Raw genomic sequence first — 24,900 nt, 5'->3', positions numbered from 1 at the left:
GGCACATAGCAGAGGCATTATTATTCCCACCTTCTAGATAAACTGAGAATCTTCCCACTACCAGATAAGCAAATCAGGACTTAAATGCAATTTTTTTGTACACACATACTCAAAGTTTAAAAGGACTAGAATCTCTCATTTAGAGTACAAGTCAACCAACTACAAAGTCCACTTCAAGACCTAGTAAAGCTCAGATTTCATCTAAATCAGCACCTTCAATTCTCTATTACTTCCCTAAGAACAGAGAAATGGCACAGATAATCCCCCAATAATAGTATCTGGGAATATGTCACAATTTTTTCACAGCAAGTGTTTTCTAAAATTGTTTTGACCTAAATTAGTATTCAGTGTAATTATCTGAGAACATGTCAATTTCTGACTGCAAGAAGTAGTCTAGACACAGTGGAAGTGTCTGCATTAGTCTAGATTTAATGCATACCAAATATAATGCACCAAGCAGAATACATCAAGTAGAGCTTACTTTCCTGACAGAAAATAACTGTACAAGACTGAAAGCTTCACAGTGTTGCATACCACAGTACCACTGTGCGTTATATTTTCAAAATAAATTAAGCGGCTACAAAAATATCTTTGCATTAGGTCTTCTATTTAAACAAAATCACCCAATGTCTTTGAAAACAGCCATTCTCACCCAGGGTACCACTTTCAGGATGCACAATGCGCCACAAGAAATGTGTACATTTAAAGAATCAAAATTCTAAGAATGAATTCCTTGTTTAAATAGTTTTACAAATGTCGCTCACTTGCATTCCAATATACTTGCCTGAGTGGGAGAGGCGAGAAGCTACAGCCAGTGAGCAGGAAATTATAATCCTGTATAACAAGAGGGCATTATCCATCCTGCGTTCCAGCTGAAAAATTTTGAGATTTGCTGTTTTAAGTATGCCTTCTAAATATATAATATCAAATATAGGATCTCAAATTAGTACTTTGAAACAGAATTTTAGTAAAGACTACAAGTCATAGAAGCCTGGGTTTAAATGCCAGCCTTCCTCATCCTACTTGGGAGTGCACTTGGGCAAGTTACCAAAGCTCTCTGAGCCTTCTTTTCCTAATGCTAGATAGGAATTAACCCACACCTTGCAGAGCTGTCATAAAACTAACTCAATGTCTATAAAGAACTTGGCATATACCGTGTTTCCCCGAAAATAAGACCGGGTCTTGTATTAAGTTTTGCTCCAAAAGACGCATTAGGGCTTATGTTCAGGGGATGTCATCCTGAAAAATCATGCTAGGGCTTATTTTCCGGTTAGGTCATTTTTGTGGAAACACGGTAGTTGGTGCTCACTATTACAGCATAATTAAGAGCCAAAATGCAGTTCTATTAATTAGTAGCTGTGTCATTTTAGTTTAACCTCAGTTTCCTAGTCTGTGAGATGGGAATATTAATACCTACCTAAAAAAAAGGTTGTTATAAAGATTAAATGTCTTAGAACAAACTGCCAGGCAAGTAGTAAAAACCATGTTAGTGACTATTAACACGATCATCAGCATCACCACTAAAATATTAAGTAACCGTTGTCACATTATTGGATTATGCCTTCCATTTCTGCTATATAAAATATTCCTTGAAAAATTAACCTAATTTAATGAACTGGTCATAATATAGGATGAGCTCACACAACCAAGAATTTTTATGATGATTTTTAGAAACTTTCAATGCACAAGGAATTATCCTAACTATCGTTCATGAATGCTGACAAGCTACATATATCAAATATCCATTCTAAGAACAAATCCATTCAGTGAGCATAACACAAAAAGACATGTCTATTATACTTTTTCCCCAAAGATCTCAAAGCAGTTTAAATAATCAAATAAACAATCCTCAAAATCTACAAGAAACTTGCGAAAACTGCAGCTGAGGGCAATGGACAACTTCCTCCAAAACTTTTGCCACATAATTACAAAATGATGTCCTAGTCAAAAACGCTGACCTTGCCATTCATTCAATTATTCAAAACATTTATTAAGTATCCACTATGTAACAGACAGGCACTGTGCTAAACTCTGGTGTAGTAACTGAAAAGGAGAAACCAAAAATAGTGGGCATGCCACTAACAGCATATTTCCAAATATTATAATTGTTTTCCTTAAACAGTGAGAGAGCAAATTACAGGTTCTAGCAGTTTGAGTGCATCAATACTTAATGAGTTAAGTAACCTGGCATAAGTGGCAGTCCAGTGTTTTCCCCAAGGAAACTAGGAGTAAAATCAAAGAAGCATCCCCCTCTAGACTCTTCAGTCAATTACTTACTAAGTAAAGGTAAATGGCCATTTCAAATCTGAGCCAAATCTCAAGAGCGATACTACCGAACATACAATTTTTAATTCAGTTTGGGGAGAAAGTTTGGAGAAATGAATTTTAAGTTTGATTATGTTCAATGTCACCAGTAATGTACCAGAAATAAACTGCATTCACTTAGCTTTACTCAGCATCTGAAATTATATTTTTGCTGGGACAACTAGAATCAATTTATTAATCATGTCTCCCTTTGATCAACCACCTTTTTAGGAGCAAAAGATCTAGCCTCTATTCAATTATCAAATAATTTAGAGTTCATATTATATATCCTACATTTTACAAAGCAAGAGTTTCCTGTGAGGCAGCTTCATAACTATTAAAGTTTTAAGGAATTAAAAAAATGTATTATGTAGCAAAACTGCTCTACTAAAACAATGACATCTTGACTATGAGTTAAGAAATCGTACTGCTAGAGTGGTCATCCAAAACCCAACAAAGACAAACAGCCAAGTATCTTTTTAACACCTAGCTCCCCAGAAGGGCTGTTAGAAAATGCTATTAATATTGCTGGCAATCGTATCACATTCCCACGCAGGTCGATGTACTTCAGGACTAGGAACCTTCCTTGGAGTTCATTATTATGGACCAAGAATGTCACGTTAAAAAAAAGTGCTGTCATCTCATTTCATGAATGCGGACCAGGCAATTTTCGTTAACTGCAACCCTTTACAAACAGGCTATCAAATAAGCCCCAATCATCGAGCTGCGCTAAACACTAAGTTTCTGTTTCTATTATTAAATACAATTAAAGAATTAAAAAGGATCAGCGGATTTTTCTTGAGGTACATTAGTCAAAAGCGATTTGCAGTAAGTCCCCAAACACCCAAGTGACTGAAATTCCTTGAGCTACACACAACACCCCTCTGGAATGTCAGTCTGACGAGCGACAAGACTACAGGGAGGCACAATTAACTGATACACTTTCCACACGGAGAGGAAGGAGTAAAAAGATGGCAAACTCAATAAACATGAGCAAGGAGGGGTGGGGGTGTAAACAAATGCCCCAAATCTGTTTTATCCAGAATGGCACTTGGTGGTACTGCAAGAATTCAGGCATTTCATCAGCATTCCGCACACCGGGGGACACTGACTACTGTTGACAGATGGGGCGAGAAACAGTCTCGGCCACAAACAGCGTTAACAGGTAACGTTGCCAGTCAGGCAGGGAACGGGGGGAGGAGGGATGTGGGGGAGCAGAAACAGTAACCATCTTCGGCCCAATTCCACGTTCAGGGAAAATCAGTCCACCCTAGACACACCTCCAGAAGAAGAGAGGACATGTTTGGTGTGGCAGATCTCTCTCTCTCACACACACAGCAATTGCCACTTCCACTCCAGCTTGACAGTCATCGATTTAGGTAATTACAGGAGAAACTGTGTGTTTTGGAAACACACTAAGACCACACCCTGGGGCTGAGAGTCTGCACTTTCCGTTTCAGCCGGGGATGGAGACGGCAACGTCCGGCAGTGCAGCCCGCGTCGGACGGTGCGGCCGCACAGGTGGGAGGCCGGGGAGGCCCACGAGGACACCCACCTCCACGCGAGCGACCAGGCGGGCTGGGTGCCGCGGCGCGCAGAGCTCGGAGGGAGAAGGGGGTGTGGATCTGGGAAGCAGCACAAGAGCGAGGAAGCAGCGGCGGCCGCGAGGAGCACCGGGCGGCGGGATGCGAGCTGGGGGCGGGGGGCGCCCGCCGGCGCGGGCGGGGAGGGGGGCTCCGGGGAGCCAAAGGTCACGGGCGGCGGCAGGTTTTGGGGGCGGGAGGGTCCGGCGAGCACGCGCGCGGAAGGAAGGGGCGGCAAAGAGGAAGATCCGAATGAATGAGCGCGGGGGGGAGGCCGGGCGGCGGAGGAAGGGGCCGGGGCGCCGCGGAGGTGCAGCCGCAACGCCCGGGGTGGGCGCCGGGGCGGGCCCACCGCGCCAGGGCACGAGGAAGCCCCGCACCGCCGCGGGCCCCGCCGCCGCCGCCTCTCCGCCAAAATGGGGTCGAAGCGCCGGCGAGCGAGGGGTGTGAGGGAAGAAGAGAAAACGGGCAAGATAAATCGCTCACCCTCCGCTCGCGCCTCCGGGCTCTCTCAGCCCCGCTCCTCCGCCCTCCTCAGCTGCGGCGGCGGCTCCTCAGCGGCGCTAGGGGGAGCCCCGGGTCCGGAGCGGGGCAGCGGCGGCGGCCGGACCGGGAGCCCCTCCGCACCTGCCCCTGTGGCGGAGCCGCGATGAGCCTGGCAGCGGCGGCGAAGGCGGCTCCGATCCGGGAGGGCAAGTGACCCGGATGTACAGGGTAACGGCGAGGAGGGGGAGGGGGGAATGCCAGGAAGTGAGGGCGCCGCGGACCTGTCCGGCCTTGCGCATGCGCCAAGAGCCCGCCCCGCAAGGTAGATCCTTCTCCGCCCCCTCCTCCCCCGCCCCTCCCGAAGGGGGCGGGGCGAGGCCGGAGACAGGTGGTCGGGCGGGCTTGAGAAGAGGAAGGGGGCGCGGCAACCTCCTTCGCGCCCCCGCCCTCCTTAAAGGGGCAGCACCTTCGGGCGGAGATGATATCTGGGTGGGTCTGTGTAGCTTGCAGCCTTCTAATGTTACAGATGGGAAACTGAGGTTCAGAGGTGGCGGTGACGTGCGTGAGGTCACCGAGCTCGGACATGGTAGGAACTGGCGCTCGGGACTCGCAGACCAGGGCTCTTTGTGCTGAACCCAGCGAGGTTGCACATTCCCATCCCCAAACCCCACTCCCAAGTCTGGAATGGCTGGAGTGGCGGACACGGGGAGTGAGCTTCGCTCACTCTCCCAGACAAGGCAGATGTGCTCGGCAGGCTCCCCAGAGCCGAGAGATGCACCGTTATCGCCTGCGATGTTATCGCGGAGACGCCCTTGGGAGGTGTTAAATGATCAGTCTGAGAACAGAAATCACACGCCACTTGAGACTTGTACTGTGCCACACATATCTCTTTCAGATAAATGAGACTTTGTTCTGGGGTCTACTCTGTGCAAGAATGTCTGATGGACAGAGAACTTGGAGGTGGCAGAGGGCATAGCCTCTTCATTTTCCCCTAATTCCCCTTTCACTCTTCTTACACAATTGCTCCCTCTTTACATAGAAAACCCGAACATCCCATTTCGTTCGCTCCAGGTAGCTCGTCCTAATCCTGTTATGAAACCGTCAGATTTTTTCATTAACACTAAAGTGTAAATGATGACAGTGTTACCTCTTCTGGGGGAATATTTTCAGTTTGACTGCTGACCAAATCACAACTATGGCGGGAAATGGTTCTGAACATTTTGGGGTCAAGGGCCCGACTAAAAAAAATCTCATAAAAGTATGGGCTTTTCTCTCCAGGAAAATGCACATATGCACACAAATTTGCATACATTTTCAGGGCATTTTGTCGATCCAGGAAGCCTGTCTAAAAAAACCTGCTTATGAACCCTTGTTCCAATCAAATTGGATGCAAGGAACTATCTGGGCTTTACCATATGTGGCCAAGAAATCACTCCTTGCCCCAAATACAGAAGGGCAGCCCTTACCTTATTTAGCATTTTGTCTACCTCTTGAGTTACACAGACACCAAATGGTATTGGCCAATGTGTTAAGAGAGTCACAGATGAGGTGGCTTTTTCAAGGCAGACACTAAGGGCAAGAGTCCTAGGCTTCAGACTTTTACCCTAATATTTTAGGGGATCACATGTTGGGATGATTTGGGGGTTCTATACTATATTATTTTAATCATCAATTTTAATTAAACTGAGGGAGCTGATATTTGTATTACAAACACTGACGCTGATAGAACAGTCTTCACAATCCAAGAACTTTGGTCCATTTGCCTGACACACTGACATTCTTAAATAACTCTAGTCCATGTGGACCCATTGTCCTCAGTTTGAACCAGAGGAAAAGTTCACACACGTGCCCAGCCCTGTGAGCCCTGAGTAACCACACACCTCTAACCCAATTTCCCACCAAAAGCAGAAATCTCTTCCATGGTACCCTCAACACATTAGTATCACCCATTTTAGCTAGAATATCTCCACTTACGGGAAGCTCGTTATTGCAGTTGTCAACCTTCTATAACTGTGATGAACCTGTTCTTTTACACGGAGCAGAAATCTGATGCCTAACAATTTTCATTCATTAGTCCTAATTTTATCTCTAGGGAGCATTATAGACATGATGCTGGCCTCGGGGGAGCTTATAGTCCAACAAAGAAAACAGTCTATTGAGGAGTGGAAACAGTAAAATAGGATGAGCCGGATGAGGAGTCCCTTTCAGGGGCACCTTTCTCCTTAGCTGCCCGAGACCCATTCCTGGCCTGTGCAAGAGTTCACGAGTAACCTCTCCCACTAACCCATGTCAGATATGGTGAAAGGGGGACAGAAAACAAGACCCTAAGGGAAGGGCTGAAGTTCTTCTTCCACAACCCTTTCTTCACCATTCTGCATGAAGGTAATCACAGCTGAGGTCAAAGCTTTCAAAGTTGTATGTGGAAAAAAACAAGCAAAAGGATGCAAAAAAGGATGCTTGCATAACAGCACCAGGCTCTCAATGACGATTTAATCACTGTGGCTTGTTAGCATTTTGTTGTTGTTGTTGAGTCCTTACTATATGCCAGGCACTGTACTGAGCCCTTGACTTGCATTTCCTCTGCTGCTTTTTACAACCACCTTACAGGTACTATTTACAACCGTTCTATATGGCACTATTATCGTGTCCATTTTATAAATGAGGAAACCAAGGTTCAGTATGAGACAGATCCAGGATTCAAACCCCATCTGTCAACTTCACAGTCTGTCTGTTTCTCCATTCACACTCTCTTGACTCTGTCTGCTTCTGTAAACTTCAGAAGATCTTAATGCTTTCTTTAAATGCCGGTTTCCTTGACATTTTTATTTATTACCAAACCAACTTTAAAACATTATAAAGAATAAATGGTTTCACTCCATCATTGATTCATTCAATCAACACACATTTTTGCTCCCCTACTATGTCTTAAGTACCACACAGAGAGTCTAGGGTGGAGGACAGTAAGACATGTGGTCCCTACCCTGGAGGGGCTCAGAATTGAGTGACAGGAAGAGCTCTAACCTCACAATCACAACACAGCCTGGTTCGTGGTAACTTAGGAGGGTGCAGGAACCAACTCTCCCTGGGACAGCTGTGAAGGCTTCAGAGAGGATGAGCTTGGTCTTCAAGAGATGGAGGACGGGCAGAGAGGAAAAGGCACATGGGCAGAGGAAGGGGAGTTCATGGCCTGCTGGGGATAAGACTGGGGTGGTAAGCTTGTAAAGGACCTCCTCAGACACCATGCTAAGCACCTTGAACTTGGCTCCTGATGGCAACAATAGAAGCTTCTAAGCAAGGTAACATAATCAGATGTGTTTTATAACAAGATCACTCTGATCACCGTGTCCAATATGGATTACGGAGGGAAAGAGAATGGAGGTCAGCAGACCAGTGAAGCTGTGTGGGGTCCAGGTGAGAAACAACGAGAGCCTAGCCGAGGAAACTGGCCACGGAGAGGAAGAATGGACACAAGAATTAAGATACTTAATGATGTAGAATCGACATCATTTGTGACTAGTTGAATCTGGGAGAAGAAGACACAGGACGTGAGTGGCTCAACCCTGAGGTTCCTAGTTTAGCAGACTAACTGGATGGTGACACCATCCAATCCCAAAACCTTTACTCAGTTTTCAATCTTTCTCTTCTAAACTTTATCCATGCAAATGCACATTGCTTCAATTGGAATCTTCAGATAATGTGCAACTATTTCCCAATACTTTTTCATATTTCTACAGTCACATTTATCATTTTAATGGCTGCAGAGTATTTCATCATATTGAAATAGCTCAGTTTCCTTTAGTTGCTGAAGGTCCACACCCTGCATGCCTGCTTTACCCTAGACTCATTCAACTGGGCATTTTGCAATGGATGAGTTGAGCGAGGAAAGAGAGCCTTTAGGTGAAGGGTAATGGAAAAGTGTGGCCTCAAGGGCTAGCAAAGCTGCAACTTTCGTGAGAGAAACAGGGTTGAGTAACTATAATATGTAGAAACTGCAAAGCTCTGAAGAAGAACCTACCAACCATGGGAATTCTGATGTCTAATTCTCTATGGAAGCTAGTTGTCAAGGCCTCACCCCTCATCCATTCTTCCATTTATTCCTTCAGCAATGCATTCTTGTGAAACAGAGGGCAACAGAACAGAGCGAAAACCACCTCAAAGCTCTGAGTCTAGCCCAGCCAGGGTTGGAAACCTGTTCTACAACTTACACAAGTTATTCAACCTCTCAGAGCCTCAGTTTCCCCACGAGTTTGTTGTAAAGATTAACTTAGATAAGACTAGTAAAATACTTGGGACAGAACTCAGCATACATTAAGTTCAATAATTATTTTCAGTCTTGGTTCCTTCTTTATGCTTCCTTGAGTCCCACCATTTTCTTGAGTTTCTAAGCAAACCCACCAGGCAACAATACATGTGCTTGAGTTCAGAAGCTGAATCTGCCAGAGTGAACCAGGGCCACTCACTGGCTCTCTCTCCAACCTTCTACTTCCCATCTGTGAAATGGGCATAAGAACCTACTTCACATTACTGCTGCAAAGCTCTCATAAATACTGAACAGGAAAATACATGCAAAAGCCCAAAGCTCTATGCCATTATTGACTGCATTCCTGCTGTCACAGAGATGGTTGTTGTCTTGGTTTCTCCCTGTTAAAACAACGATGACCTCAGCATAAATTCCCTGGGTTGTGATTACTGGGTCAAAGGATCTGAACGTCGTTATGGTTCTTGATTTGTATTGCCCAATTGCCCTTAGAACTCTGAACAGTTACTGACATCATTAACTCAAATATGCTCTTTAAATATGTTTAAGTACCTAGAGTATAGTTTTTGTTGCCTCTGTGCCCAGCCTTAGTCTTCAATCTAGCATTCAGGGACTTCTGTCCCCTGAATGGCTCCCCTCCTCCCCTTCAAGGACTGAATGAATACTGAATCCTTGAGGACAGAGGCACATTCCCAAACATTCCCTCCACAGCCAGGGGTTCAAGGTTAAGGACTAAGCCTCCAGAGTCATGCCGTATGGAGGAGCATTCAGTAGGTGAGTTGAACACATGCTGAAGAGGCCAGGGGAGGAGGCCTGGGAATCCTGCATTGAAAGATGGCGTCAGAGCTGCTGTTCCAAAAGAACCAAAGTACAAAGCCAACAGTTCAAACCCAACACACTCCTGTTAGTTAGCAAAACATTAACCAGTCTCTCAGGAGCCATTCAGTTTTCCTGATAGCCATATTTCCCCAGAGTTAGGAGATCTATGAGCCTCTGTTCCATCTCCAAATGTGACTCATTGCTCACAAGTGGGCAGCCCTCTGACTGACCTGCAGGAAAGGCGTGCACACAGACTAGCATTTGCAGGGCCTTCCCTGTGCCTCGATCATGTTGGCCACTTCCCATGGCTGTTACCCCACCTCCAGGTTTGGGGTCCCCTCCTCAAAAGGGTCCCCCCATCACCCTTCCTAAATCAGACCCCCACCTCCCTCAGTCATTCCCTCGTATGTCACTGGTTTTTTTTCCTTCGCAGCAGTTACCACAACCTGTCATTATTTTCACTTGTTAGTTTAAAAACGCTTTTGCTAAAAAACAACAACAACAACAAAAACAGCCTGTCACTAAAACATCAGCTCTGTGAAGGGAGGGGCCAGGGCTCTCTTGCCCACTCCAACACCTGTCACTGTGCCCACCCACCTCCTAGGAGACCCTCAATAGTTATATGGAATGGTTTCTTTAAAAAAGGGAGGTCCCCGGCCCCTATGCCTTTTTTTCACCTGATTATATGAGTAATACATGTTGAATGTAGGGAAAAAATTGAAAATACAGAGAAGCGAAAGGAAGAAAATATAAACATTCATGATCCAACCTCCCATACCACGTGGATACCCTACCAAATGGTTTTGCTACATCTCTATATAAAGGTAATGCATACATTTCTATAAAACATTCATATACTGAATTGTACCCTGCTGTGTTTCATCTCACGATCTATCTTAATCACCTTTCCTTAATACAGGTGCTTCAGCTACCTTGCTGTTAAAGGCTATATACTACTTTGCTGTGTAGCTATGCCATAAAGTATTTAAGTAATCTCCTAACGTTAAGCCAAAGGGGAGGTTTCTTCAATGTCAATAACGGTAAAAATCTTTTAATACAGCACTTCTCTCTGGACGAGCTGCCCATTTTTTTTCTCGGAGTTTGTATTGCTTTAGAGCTGTATTTCTACAGAACTGTACTCTCCACCGCCCATTCACCACCTGGAGTTATTAGAGTCCCCGAAGAAAAGCAAAACAAAGAGAGAAGCAAAATTGTTTGCAGCCGAAAAAGCTGAAGTATGACGCAGCCAGGATGGTGTCGAGGAGTTCAGTTTGGGAATCTGCTGCTGATAACAGGCAACCCAAAGAAAGAGCATGTTTTCTTGCCAAGATTTTAATGGTAGAAAGAGGAAAAGAAAGCTTCTCTGCATGCCTTCACTTTTCCCTCCCAAGCCTTGCCCTGAGGCAATGATTTTCCCAAGAGGAGAGGGAGACCGGCTGGTCCATGGGGTTTACAGATGTTGGAAGCAGTTTGCAGCCCAAAGCCCCTTGTCCCCTTTTGCGATGAACTAGCTGCAGAAAAATCCAAGAGAGCATGCTCAGGGTGTGCTGCCCCTTTCAGCTCTTTCAGCTCACTGTGTGGCTCAGGAGACAAAGGGCTACCTACTAGGCATTTTCAGCAGTGACAGTCACACCCCTCCAAGGAAGGGCCTCCCCACACTCACCTGGTGGAGCAGGCTGGAAGAGCAGGACGGCTCGGGTTCAAAGGGCACTCGCTGCCTGCGCCCACCTGCCCACCCCACTTCAGGTCAAGGAGGACAGGCATCCACACATGGGACTTCAGGAACAAGTGATGCCTTGTGTGTGCAGGCAGAGGCTTCACCTGAGGGAGGGAGCTTTGAGCAAACCAGGTTAGATCCCTGCTGTGAGAGGTCTCCGGGAATGACGCACAGTTGTAATTGTATGGTGATTCCTGTACTTCCTTAAACACTGAGTTCCATGAGGGCAGAGGCCATGCTGTTCTATCACTGCGGTATCTCCAGGGCTAGCACAGAGCCTAGCACAAGGTATTGCACTCAAATAGTTACAGCTGGTGAAAGAGATGGCATCAGTCCAGCTTGAGTTAACCCAAGCCCAGCCTCTTAACTCTACTCTGAAGCCCCAATGTGGCCACAGCCCTGGAAACAAGGTATCAGAGAAGCAGGATGGGAGGTGAAATGCAAATCTTCCCAAAGGAGCCAAAATGCTTAGGTCACTAGCTGTGCGACCCATAGTTGAAATACACAACTTTAGAAAGAACACTGGGGGTGTCAAACATGATCTAAGAGTGTGGAAAGAGTGTAAAGTCTCACAGTTTTGAGTTTAGGGGCTATGGAAGAAAAGATACGGCATAGGGTTTAGAAAAAACAACTTTCCAAGAGAGAACCAATACGGTCCAAGTTAAGAAGAAGCTTAACTGGCTTAGCTACCTTCCTCCCTAAAATCCTGGTGCCGATTTCATATTGGAACACAGGCTTAATGAGAAAACTTCCCTCCCTCAGTTTTAAAGCACAGAGGAAGGTAGAGAGAAGAACGCTACCTTGATCAAGCTCTGGTGTTGTCTGAACCCACAGACTTGGAGAAAATGTCCATGGCGAGTTCCATTTCAGCGTTGAGGTAGCATTTTCATTGAACAGGCCACTTGCGTTAATGAGTGCCTACGTCAGAGTTTCTGAATGAATTACCTAATTCTAGATATGGAAGGAACCTTGGAATTCACCTTCAATCCAATATTTTACGCTCAGTAGAGGGCCGCCGAGGGACCCAGAGGGGGCTCGCAGGACCACATTCCCTCAGGCCTGGACTTGGGGCCCAGAGTGAGAGTCCCAGGGCTTCCTGTCTACACTGTCAGAGAACTACTGAGTTCATTTCCAAAGGTTAGTCTAGATCACTGAGGTGTCAATCATCCTGTAAAAAAATCTCTCCTAATAAGCGGCGTGCCACATTTGGTATAGCATCTGGTGTGATCTTTCCGGTAAAGGAGGTCAATTAAAGTATTATGCTTATTTGGCCCTTCATTACACACAAACCTTTTCCAAAGTTAAAAAAAAAAAAAATGTTAAAAGACATGTGGCAAATGATGAAGAACCAAGTGGAAATGTAGGTTTCCTGGGACTTCCCAATCACCCAAAAGCCTGGGGGATGGTTTCTTTCTTGGTAGCAATACTAAACTGATTACTGAGTTGCTATAAATACTACTTCCTGCTGTTGTGCCTTTGCCCACACTGTTCTCTCTGCTATGAACACCCTCCCCAACACTCTCTTACTTCCGGACAAGCTCTTACCTACCCACCAACACCCCAGGCAGGAATCTCTGCGGATGCTGGATAAATGTTTCAACATAACTTAGTTGCTGTTTTGAACCTTACGGTAACACACAGCCCTACTTACTCCTGACAGTCCTTCTAGGATGTGTCCAAAAGACTAGCAAATGGTATGAGGCTTGTTTAGCGCCGTGTACCCCATTGAGAAAAGCGCTACAGAAACACAAGGCAATGTTTTATTAATTGATTTACCCTGATTCCTTGAAACACACAGAGTGATTTTGATGGATGAATCAACCAACCCAAGATTAATAGCATGGTTTACTACATTCATTTCTCTTTCCAAGCCACAAGCCAAAATACACTCACCCTCAATTTATAAGTTTGCAAAATGTCCGTTTGCATATCGACTCCTGAGTCCACTGTGGTTATTAAAAGGATGGTTGCATCCGTCAGGATGGGCCAGGTTATGCTGTGGTAACAAACAACCCCGAAATCTCAGCCCCAGTGATGACCACAATAGCTACTCTAGGGTCAACAAGAGGAGCCCAACGGGTCCATATTTCTTGTTACTTGACAATTTGGATTAAACAACTCTGTAACTGACATCAGGTTAAAAGACACGACTCCTCTTTTCCTTCTTCAGCCGCCTAGAGAGCTGTCTCGCAAGGCTGCAGTGTGGATGAGAGGTGATAATGTTCGTTAACACCCAGGATACAACCTGGCATATAGGCAGCCATTGGTAAATGATAATGGCGGCTAGTACCACTGTCATCACCGTCATCCCTACTCCTCTTCAAATAATAATGATGCCATTAGTATATTTCTCATAGACCGGTAGTTCCTGAGCTTGCTTGCATACTGGAATACCTGGAGAGCTTAAAAACTAGTAGTGCTGACGTCCCACCCCCAAAGTTGGTGAATTAATTCATCTAGAGGGTAGCCCTAGCTTTGGAATTTTTAAAAGATCCCCAGGTGACTCTGAAATGCAGATCAGTTTGATAACCACTGCCATTGAGGCAGCAAGATTCATATCTATATATCTGTACCTATATCTAGATCTATATCTTTGCACGCATACATGCATATACACAAGCTGGCTTGCTCCCAGTTCCATGAATCCTACCGTCTCATGAGAGACGTGAGAGTGGTAGTCACATCAGTCCAGGTGAGTTAAATTATGCTGTGGTAAATAAGAACCCTTAAATCTCAGGCCTAATAACCGCCACAGTGGTCACCCTCTAGGGTCAACAAGATGAACCCAGCAACCCCGTTTTTCTGGGTTTTACTTGACACTGAAACCTATGCATTTTACCCTGAGGCCTTTCTCATTTCCTCTTTCACTTCACACCTTTTCTGAGGTCCAGTTTAACAAGTTTGCCAGGCCCAGTGTAAATCAGGACCAAACAATGATACCCGTGGGAACAGACTGGGAGGGTATCTGGTTAGAGGAGGGCCGCTGAAGGCTATTAGTAATTAAGACTATGCTTTGCTCAACTCTCTATCCCCAAGACTCAAAATATAGTGGACAAATTAATAGAAATTTGGATAGGTAAATACATTATCATCAGTAACAACCTGAAAAAAAAAAAATGAAAAGCAGACACAAGAACTCAAAAAGCATAGCACCTAAGTTGAAAACCTTATGCGTTAACATGTCACCAACCACCATTTTGATTTCCCCATTTTTGTTCATTTCTCCCAGGATGAAATTACATCTGCTGGATGGAAGTAATGAAGCCAGGAGAACTCAGAACAAATAGTGCTCTGTCACCTGGCAGCAAAATACAAAGTATGCACATTGGGTGCAGGGGACAGTATAACTACAGACATCTTGCCACCAGCACACAAATGGTTTTTGGCAAATCATCTCCTGCTGTTGGAACTTATGCGTCTGTGGAGTCTGGCTGGAGAAAACCAGAAAATCCAGCTTGCTTGCCCTTGTTTTGGCAGTTTAATCTAGGAATCGTACTGGCTTTCCATAAACTCTTAACCAAAAAATGTGTTCTGTATTTCGAACACACAAGTTAACTTGGACCCAAGGGAAAGAAGCCTTGTGTATGATTACATAATAGTTACTCTCTTACTTAAGGAGAGAGAAATCATTTTTGTAAAATTATCTGAATGCAACCATGCCTTCCGATGCATTGAGTTGACAATGGTTCTGCTTTTCTCGGAAGCTCATTCAATTATTGGTTGCTTACCTGGACCTTGGAGAAATGTTTTCCTCTCTTTGAGAATTAAAGAAAAAAGCAGCCATGATTTCTCTAATAAAAGCTTGAAATGAAAAGCAGTAACTACTCCCAAGGCCCTGCTTATTACAGAGGAGTCGTTAGGCGAATGTTTATAGGGTCTCTGGTAATAGTCTATTTTGTCTACAACCATCACAAAAAGGACAGGAAGGAATGCGAGATCCACAGCCTCAGAATACCTCACTCTCCTCCTAGGTGTGTGACTGCCAGCAAGCAACTTAACGTCTCTAAACTTGTCTCCTCATCTATAAAATGGAAATACATACTAGAGAGGGATATCCTAAGAACTAACTGAGAAACCATGCAACTGCCTAGCATTCTATAAATATAAAATGCCCTTCCTCTGATCCTTGCCAAAAATCTCAGGAAGCTCACTAGAAAATGAGCTTTTGAAGAGGAGGGACAGTGCCCACTTATCTTTCTAAACCCAAATCCTACCCGCTGCCCCCTTAGACACTGTAGTTGTCATTTCAACATTCTTCTCCCACCAAGCAAGATCGTTCAGTCATTTAGCACTCATCTCCAATTCCAGGGGTGGGTCCTGAATGGCCTAAGCCAACCAGTGTTAGCCCATTTCCTCTGCTACCATGATTGGTTGAGAGATAGAGGCGTGTCCTGTGATTATCCAGAGTGAAGCTCAGAAATTTTGCTCAATGGCTCTGAGGAAAGACAAACTATTTTCCCTCTGGATGTGAACAAACGAGATATGGTCTAAGGTCTTCCAGCAGCCAGACCACCACATTAAACATCTCTCTTTGGTTAGCTCAGTTGGTTAGAGCATGGTGCTCTTAACAACAAGGTTGATGGTTCAATCCCCACGTGGGCCACTGTGAGCTGCGCCTGCACAACTAGATTGAAACAACTACTTGACTTGGAGCTGATGGGTCCTGGAAAAACACACTTAAATAAATAAAAGTAAAAAACAAACAAAACAAAAAAAACTTCTCTCCTCTACACTTCTTATAGCATCATGCACATTGTATGTGGTGTCCCCTGGCGTTGAACAATGCAGAAGCCCTGCTAGCAGCCCCCTCACTACTACTGTGTTTCCCCGAAAATAAGACCGGTCTTATATTAATTTTTGTTCCAAAAGACGCATTAGGGCTTATGTTCAGGGGATGTCATCCTGAAAAACCATGCCAGGGCTTATTTTCTAGTTAGGTCTTATTTTTGGGGAAACACAGTCTGAAGGCAGTCAACCTGAGAACAAAGGCAATGGAGAAATGCAGACAATCACAAAGAAATGGAGCCAGAGTGCTGATCAAAATGTGCCTGAAACCTACCTACCTCGCTACTTTCTGGTTATGTGAACCTCTCAACCGCATCTATTAATTATCCAACTTGAACTGGGTTCTCTGTCCCTTGGCACTCAAGCACCCTCACTGATACTACGTCCTCCTGTGTGGCTGAATGAATCACCGAGCAAAGGACTGTGCAGAAACATCATCACTCTTCCAACCATCTAGCTCAGACTTCAAGTTCCCGGGGAGCAGGAGCCCTCATCGCTCTTGATCCCCTGGTCGGTCTCCTCAGAACGGAAAGAGTTTCTGGACACGGGCCCTCAATATAAAATAAGTGAACGGAATGAAACTTACCAAATCACCAGGATTTCCAAAACTTAACGCCCCACTCTCCAGACGTGTCTGGATCAGAGGAGCATGAGTTAGAAGCTCATAAGATCTGGAGCCATCAGATCGGCCTGAGCCCAAATCACAGCTCCCCCTGCTACTCGCCCCTCCAAAAGCGAGACAATAATACCTATCTCCCTGGGCAAGGAGCCATGTCAAAGCACCCAGGGTAGGCTACATTCAGGAAATATGTGTTTCCCTCCTTCTGTTTGGCTAACCCTGCTTCGTACCATAGATTCTGATCTGGGGTTCAGAAAATAGGGTCATCCTATGTGCACAGTGGTGGCCACCCCACCCCGATCACCCAGCAGAGCCAGCCCTGGGAGGATAAGGACAGGAAATGCATACTCTGAGCTTACCATCCTTCAACACACACGAGAGGGCATATATAAGACTAGGCGGTCCAGCTTTCTGGCTATGGTGCTTCCTCTCTGCTTTGCTGGTTGCTTCCTAAAAGAGTTGTGCGGCAAGTGCAATTAGCGATGTCACAGATGTGCACATCCCTAGAGACTTTTGACTTAACTATTTACAGGTGATGTGGAACTCAGCTAGACCGTCTGCTCCACGAGGGCAGGGGCCTGGCCTCATTTACTGGTCTATCCCCAGCACCGAGAAAGCACCCGGTGACAAATTTCCTGAGTACTTGGATGAAAGTGGGTGAGTGAATAAACAAAGAGTAATGGAATCAAGATCCTCAGAATGGAACTGGGGTAAAACCCTATTAGTACACAGACTGGTTAAGGAGCAGGTTAATCAAAGACCCAGAAATGAGACAGGGTTTCTGAGCCTAACAGATGTGGACTGAATTCTGGCCCCAGAGGTCCAGGGTCCGGGCCAGGGATCTCAGGCAACTTCTTAAACTCTCTGAGCCACAGTTTCTTTCTCGGACAAACACAATTATCAAGATTAAATTAAAAATATATATATTTTAAATGCAGCTAGAAATAGGGAGAAAAGGTCGAAAGGATATATGCCAACATATTAATATCAGTGAGCCCTAGGTGGTAAGATTACGGGAGGACGTTTATTTTTCTCTTTTTTGGGCATTTTTGAATTTTCTATAATGAACGTAAATTGGCTGCCTAATAAAAATAAAATTAAAATAAATGTGGAGTGATGTCAAAGTGTCTACCCCAGCACCTATGACATAAAGTAGGGACCTAGCAAATGTTCCATCTGTAGGAATGCCCTTCACACACTTGGAAACAGCTCTTACATGTCCCCTCTGTCTCCTATTTCTTGTTAAATATTTCAGCTAATTTAATGCCACCCTTACATGACTTGATTTCAAGCCTCTCTTTTATCCCTCCTCTCTGCAAAGGCTCCATCTGTTAACACCCTACTCCGGGTATTATGTAACCAGCTCACAGAATCAGCAGCATGCTTTCCCTTGCTCATTCATCTGTTAATTCATTCATCGAGTGAAGGCTGATTAAAAACCTACTATATTGGATATCCTGGCTTTTGCCTACCCCCTTCCCCCCATACACAAATGGTTCCCAGATTTTCTTGGGGGAACCTCAGCCTTCCCTCATCCTCAATCCTTGAGCTCTGGGAGGTGTAGACCCTACCCCACCTTCTTTAGGGGGCGGGCATTTGATCCAGGATGGCCAATCAGAGCATTGCATTTACCTAGCCACAGGGATTGGTTCAGAGATGGGCATGTTACCCAGAGAAGACCAATCCAAGATAGTGGGACTCAATTCTGAGACTTGGGTTGAACTGTTGGAAAAGTGGCCTTTTTTCCCTTCTGCTGACAACCATCTTGCCACCAGAATCCAAAAAGAAACAGTAGACAGCACGGAGGGATGGAGAAAAACTTTGTGAGCCTCAGCAACATCATTTAAGCCCCCAGGCCTTAAGTTCCATCGCTGGACTTTTCAACTACATAAACCAGCAAACCCCTGCTGCGGAAGCCAGCTTGAGTTGGGGTTCTGTTTCGAGGTCACAGGACTCCTGACTAATGAAATTTGAAGTGCTGTGACATATGCTGCGCGTCGGCTATGAACAGATGAAGCGACAAGATCCATGCCATCTTTCCTGGCACTCAGTCCGATGTGCACATAGCTACAAACAACTATTAATACGATTATTTAAGGCCATTAAGATAATTGCTTTAATTAAATACACAGAGCAATAGGAGCACAGGGAGAGGTGTCAGGAAAGGGCTCACGCAAGAAACAGCATTTAAGCCTACGCTATACCTGCATTCAGGCAGGGAAGATAGAATTACTGTTTGGGGGAGTCAAGATAAGACTATTGATACACATTCATCTCACAGTAAATTAAAACCCCTACATCCCACATTGTACTGCAGGAAGTGACACTTAAAGTGCTTTAGGGTGCGCTCTGAATGAGCCCACAAAATAGCCTTGGGAGAGACACAAAGTGCCAGGGTCAAAACGCCCTCACTTGAAAGAATTGCATCGGAATGTTACAGATGATGTTACACTCTTAAATCACACTCAGGTCAGTTTTGTGCTTTTGATTCTATAAATGTAACTTTTCACTCCCGTTTTCTTGCCCATTTGGATTCCTGTTGGTCAAATCACATCATCATAACAACAGCCTTTTCAAGATGAATAACCTATTTACTGAACTTATTACCAAACGATAAAAAGGGAGAGAGAAGAGAGAAATGTTCCATAAAACGTTTCGTCATGGGTTAGAAATGTGGCTCGTTGCCGAAAACAAGAACAACACTCCAAGCACATCTGCGAACACCTATTTTGCTAAGAAAGGCCCCGAAGGTCAGTCTTTTCTCGTGAACAGAGCTAGCGTCTCCTAGACCTTTGATAATGCATACTCAACAGGAGAGCTGTGAAGATAAAATAAGTCAGAAAAGGAGGACACCACAGGACAAATTCTCCTTGCCTTTGTTGTGTCTGAACAAATCAGTGATTGATTCGGTCTAGAAACACAGCTCGGATTTTCCAGAGCAAAGACTCTTACAGTTGGAAAGGTTAATACTGACACAACGCTTCCATGTAGTCTCAAGAGAGGTGCCAGGGAGTAGTGGCAGGACAGAGAAAGGCTTCAGATGCCTTGCCAATAACTTGAATTTCTAAAAAGAAGCTGGGTTACCCCTGTTTCTGAAACTCTTTTAAGACTGCTGTTGAATTCCACTTCCTCTACTTGCATGCCACGTGACTTGTCACAGAGACTGTCCTCTTCCTGAAAATGGGTTTTCATTCATCATATACTACACTGATCATTTATCATATACTGACCAGGCAACTATAAGGGTCCAGGCAGAGCCAAGCGATGGAGAGACCTACAGGTATGGGCCTGAGGACTAAGCCAGACCACACCGGAAGGGCCTGGCGCTCGGCATATGCTCAATAAATGCTGGAGATTAGCAACCCCATGGAGACCTGCCAATCTCCTCCAAAAGTAAGAGGGCTTTCATATTCAAAGCTCCCAGAGTGAAGTTTTTTGTTAACTAGTTTGTGTTTAACACAAACAATACTTCATGCTTATGTTCAAAGATTCAAAAGAATATAAAAGGATATACAGTAAGGTATCTTCCATGTACCCTAGACCCACAGTCCCTTTTTGCCACAAGATAAACAGTATCCCCACAAGGACTTTCTTTCTTGGTGCCTTTCCTGCAACAGTCTACACATAATCAAGCATGTGTATGTGTGGGTGGGTGTGTATAAGCACTTGTACCTCCCTCTATTTTTTTACATTAGCCATATACCACAGACACTTTTACGCATATTGCCTTTTTTTTTTTAACTTCAGAATGTAACGTGGAGATCATTCCTATTTTAAACAGTGGCCCAGTATTCTACTGTAAGAATATGCCATGATTCATTCGATCAATCCCCAATTGACGTACATTTCATTTGGGTCTTGCTATTACAAACAGTGCTGCAATGAAAATGCATTATACACGTCTGCATACACATGTGTAACTACAGGAAAGATGGGATTTGTAAGATAAAATCCTGGAAGTGGAACTACAGTCAACAGGTACATGCATTTGAAATGTGATGCGATATTACCAAATTGCTCTTCAAACAGGTACCCATTTTCACTGTCACCAATAATGTAATTAGTATGCCCGTTTCTCCACCCACATTCACAAAATATTTTTTTGTTTTGTTTTTTTTGAATGGAAAGAGGCCGGGCAGAGAGCCACTCTTATTCCATTGTCCCTTCCTGCACCTCTGACATCACACATGACATTACTACTTCCTGAAAATTCCATCCCTGAATTCCCAACCCAGAGATCAGAGTTTAAAACTGAATGAATGTCAGAGCCACCGGAGTCCTGGAGACGGCTCTTCCTGGCTCAAGAGAGCTGCCTGCACCTCTTCCCAATTCTGTGTTCAGCGACATCGTGTTGGCAGCTTGAAATTGGTCATGGTAGAAGCATTTATACCATAGAAATGAGCAGATGCTACAAGTGAGGGCTTCTCTCCCCCCCACCCCAGGGACCTTTGTCAAACATATTAGCACATCAATGCATACTGCAGTGGAAATGGAGGCTCTGCCACCCTCCTTGGAAAATTTCCACCCTGGATATGGTCACAAATTCTTGGGACCTAGGACTGGAGAAGATTGAAGGGACATCTAATCATTATGTCTTCTAATACTGTCTCTCCCCTAGTTCCTCTGTTTTGACCCAAGTAGTACCCGCTCGTTCTCTTCTCTAGTCCTCTTTGGATTCTTTCCTACTCTTATCTCTTTATTGCTTAGTGATTATTCTTGACAATTTTCCACAGTGTAGTAATTGTAAACACAGACTTTAGGCTACACTAGACAGCCTGGGGCCAAATCCCAGCTCCGTCACTTACCAGCTTTATGACTTTGGGCAAGTGGCTTAAACTACTGTGCTTTAGTTTCCTCCTCTGTAAAACATGGATGATAGTGATAATGCCTTCCTTATAATTTTGTTCTGAGGATTAAATGCAATTACACAGAACAGTTTCTGACATACACGAAGAACTTAACACATGTCAACTGTTACTGCTGTCTTCCCGTTCACTATCTCTTCAGCTATGTCTAGTCAGTTCACCCTTTGGTTGGATTTTAATTTCAATGACTATTTTTCGTATCAGTTTGGTTGCTTTCAAATACTCTTCTTTCATCTTTTTTTACATTCATGATATCATCTTTCGTCTTTAACCATTTTAAATACCCTATTTTATAGCCTCGTTTAGATGGTTCTTTTACTTTCAATTCAAAGTAGTTCATTTCCTGAATAGTTCATATTATTTCATTGTGAACTCATCATCAGAAAAGGCAGTTCTTTCTGTGGGCATCCTGTTAAGTCGGGGTTGTTCAAATATACCCATGGAGGGAGTCTGTGTTTGTGCTAGGGATTTCCATGTACTAGGCCAGTTTTTATGTTAATTTCTCAGCTTGTGGGGTCTTATACCTCAGAGACAATACTACTATAGATTCCACAACCACATATGGTATAGCCCCAGGTTTTTAATTTGTTGCTGTGACTTTTTTCCACTAAGGCAAGCTTCCTCTGTTTCTCCAGACAGTAGAGTTTGTCTAGCCCCTTTTCATGAAGAAGTGTGATGGTTTAGACTTCCAGATGCTGAATTCCACCTTGGGCCCAGGTCTCATTTCTAGACCCACCGTGGTATTAACACCTAACACTCCACACTCGACTGCCTATTCCTGGGTGCAAAAGCCTATGGGGCTTTTGCCTATGGCTTCAGCTTACAGAACCATTGGGCTGAGATTTCTCTCTGAGTTTTTGACACTCATGGACTTCCCTTTCTGATGAGCTCCCCAGGATATCGTTCTTATATTTCAGTCAACTCTCCGTTCACATGAGGAAGGACTCACACAAATCAGCGGAGTCCTTCATGTTGCCACAGTGATTCCAAGTCACCAAATCTAAGATCACCACCTACCTACACTGGTGTTCTGTCCACATCACAAGTGCACCTTACTCAAGGGTTAACTTCTAGAGTCAGCGTGTAATATGAAAATTGAAATGAGTCCAAATTCTCCTTGAAAATCCCATAGTAAGGTCTCACACATGGAGACTGACACACCCTCTCCCGTTAAGTCCATCAGAGACTATTTTATTACTACTTCAGCATTTGGTATCTTCGGTTGAACACCAGAAGAAATAGCCAGCTTGGATGTCGGGGACTTGTTGTATGAGAGTTAAAATCTATAAATACGAGAAACACAATCGATGGCACAAGCTGCTCACACTCTAAAAAGCCACATGAACAAAGACCGACAGAAGGAACAGCAGATCTGCGTCTCTTTTACACTCGCTACAAGAGAGACGCCAGTTGGGTGAAATGACAGGATCACCCACGCCATTGAAAGTATTATTTTTATCTCTACTTTTTGTTTTTTGTTGAGCAAGTCGAGTTGGATCTGGATGACTTAGAAGCAGGAATCTGTGATATGATAAGAGGTATGACTTTCCTAAGTCAGAACAGTGAGGAGCTCTGGGGGCAAGACTCACTGCAAAGGGGCCTGAGGGAAGTTGCTGGAATGATGGAAACACTGCGTACCCTGATCTGGGTAGTGGTGAGATGACAGTGACATACTGAAAATTCCTCAAGCTCTCGGATTACGATTGGTGCATATGACAGCATGTCAGTTATTCCTCAGTTAAAACAAAAGTGGAAAGCATGCATGAGAGACGGCCGCCTAGCATTCTGCCGCCTGATCTCCGTTCTATGGCTAAACCTCTCCCCATGCGAGTCAGTTGAATGGAGGGTGGTGAGGAAACCAGGAAGTCTAGGGAAAGAAGAGGCAGAAAAGAGAAGTGCCCTCTGGGGAGAGAGAGCACCAGGCACGTAGAATTGGTTTTCTATGAGGGGACTTACAAGAGTGACACATTTACAATAGTTAAGGTGACAGGCTCTCAAGCCAGACGGCTTGGATGGGATTACTGACTCTACCTCTGCAAGTGATGGTGTCCCCCCAAAATTCATATGTTGAAACCTACTCCCCCAATGTGATGGCATTTGGAGGTGGGCCTTTGGGAGGTGATTGAATCATGAGGGTGGAGGCTTATGAATAGAATTAGTGCCCTAATAAAAGAGACCTCAGAGAGCTCTCTGGCCCCTTCTGCTGTATGAGGTTATAGCAAAAAGCTGGCCATCGATGAATGAGGAAGCAGGCCTTCATCAGACACCAAATCTGCTGGCACCTTCATTTGGGGGCTTGTCAGTCTCTAGAACTGTGAGAATTAAATGTCTGTTGTTTATAGAGCCCTCAGTCTATGGTATCCTGTTATAGCAGCCCAAATGGACTAAGACAACCACTTACTAATGGAGTAAATGTGGGCAATTTACTTCTCTTCTCTGAACGTCAACTTTCAAGGGCTCTTGTCAAGTTAAACAGATAATTCAGACTAAGCCTTTAGCAGAGGGTCTGCTATTCAACAGTATCAGTAAATGTTAGTTATTATTATTATTATTACTATTACTGATGATTGGAGGCTGGGAGTGTCTTCTTCCCTCCAAAGTTATAGTCCTTGTTTAATTTAATATTTGGCCTGATAACCTTGTAGGTTCTCATTCAATATTCATGGAGTGAATGAAAGAACGCATATGGATTCTCATTTCAACAGAGGCACTGAACTGAAATCTATGTCCTGGCCTAATGTTACCATCCACTTAAATTTTTCTTCCTAGTGAAGTGGTTAAGAGCACAGGGGCTGAAGCACGACAGCCATGGTCAAGTAAGGTTCTGTTACTTACCAACTTGATAACCTTGAATGAATTACTCAAACTCCAGGCTTCAGTTTCTTCTCCTATAAAACAGAATTACAACAAGGATTAAGCAAGTAACAACAGACCTCAGCACACATTATGCCCCCAATAAATCCTAGCCATTATTTTTTCCCATACCAAAGCTAGTCTGGGAATACCAACTCCAAATTCCATGTCTTCAGACTATTAGAGTTCACAGAGCCATGCTTCACAAACGTTTTTCTCATTTAATGTTCACAATAGTCTTATGTATTACAAATAAAGAAATGGAGATTCAGAGAAGTTCAGTAACTTGCTGAAGGTTGCACAGTAAGGAAAGAGCAAAGTTCCAGAACTAACTCCTATGACTGAGGGACAGTTTGGCTGGACCGTGTTTGTCCCAGGGATGGAGAGTGGGGCCAGGCTGTCCTTTCAGATTTGGAAATCTGCGATAAAGGAGGCTGGAACTCTGAGCTCTAGAAGCAAGTCTTGGTCCCAGCAAAATGCCCAGCTCAACCTGAGTTTGAACTGATGTTAGTCATTCTACCCCTGAATCACTTCCTGCTTTAAGGTTTCTACACTGTAGAGAAAGGGAAACAAACATGTACATTTCACCACCCTTAGCACCCTCAAATCTT

The 24,900-nt window shown here is 44.4% G+C and overlaps 1 protein-coding gene across 9 annotated transcripts in view; it reads right to left on the bottom strand.

Annotated features, from left to right (window-relative positions):
* CYRIB (CYFIP related Rac1 interactor B) overlaps nt 1–24,900 on the bottom strand; it is a 130,871-nt gene that overhangs the window by 70,002 nt on the left and 35,969 nt on the right. For 5 of the 9 annotated variants that reach the window (XM_074316757.1, XM_074316756.1, XM_074316759.1 and 2 more), the window contains exon 2: nt 24,272–24,324. Coding sequence is in view for 1 of the 9 variants with exons in the window: in XM_074316761.2 (XP_074172862.1) it covers nt 4,519–4,672 (154 nt within the window). In the remaining 8 variants the exon portion in view is untranslated. Of the gene's footprint in view, nt 1–4,373; nt 4,688–24,271; nt 24,325–24,900 lie in introns of those variants that run through there. The other 4 variants (XM_074316761.2, XM_019723738.2, XM_019723767.2 and 1 more) reach the window with 4 other exon arrangements.

The sequence above is a fragment of the Rhinolophus sinicus genome, chromosome 6, assembly GCF_057876585.1.
Source record: "Rhinolophus sinicus isolate RSI-liver-muscle chromosome 6, RSI-T2T, whole genome shotgun sequence".
Taxonomy (NCBI): domain Eukaryota; kingdom Metazoa; phylum Chordata; class Mammalia; order Chiroptera; family Rhinolophidae; genus Rhinolophus; species Rhinolophus sinicus.
The sequence above is the reverse complement of the archived record's forward strand: the minus strand, read 5'-3'. Positions and strand labels throughout refer to the sequence as shown.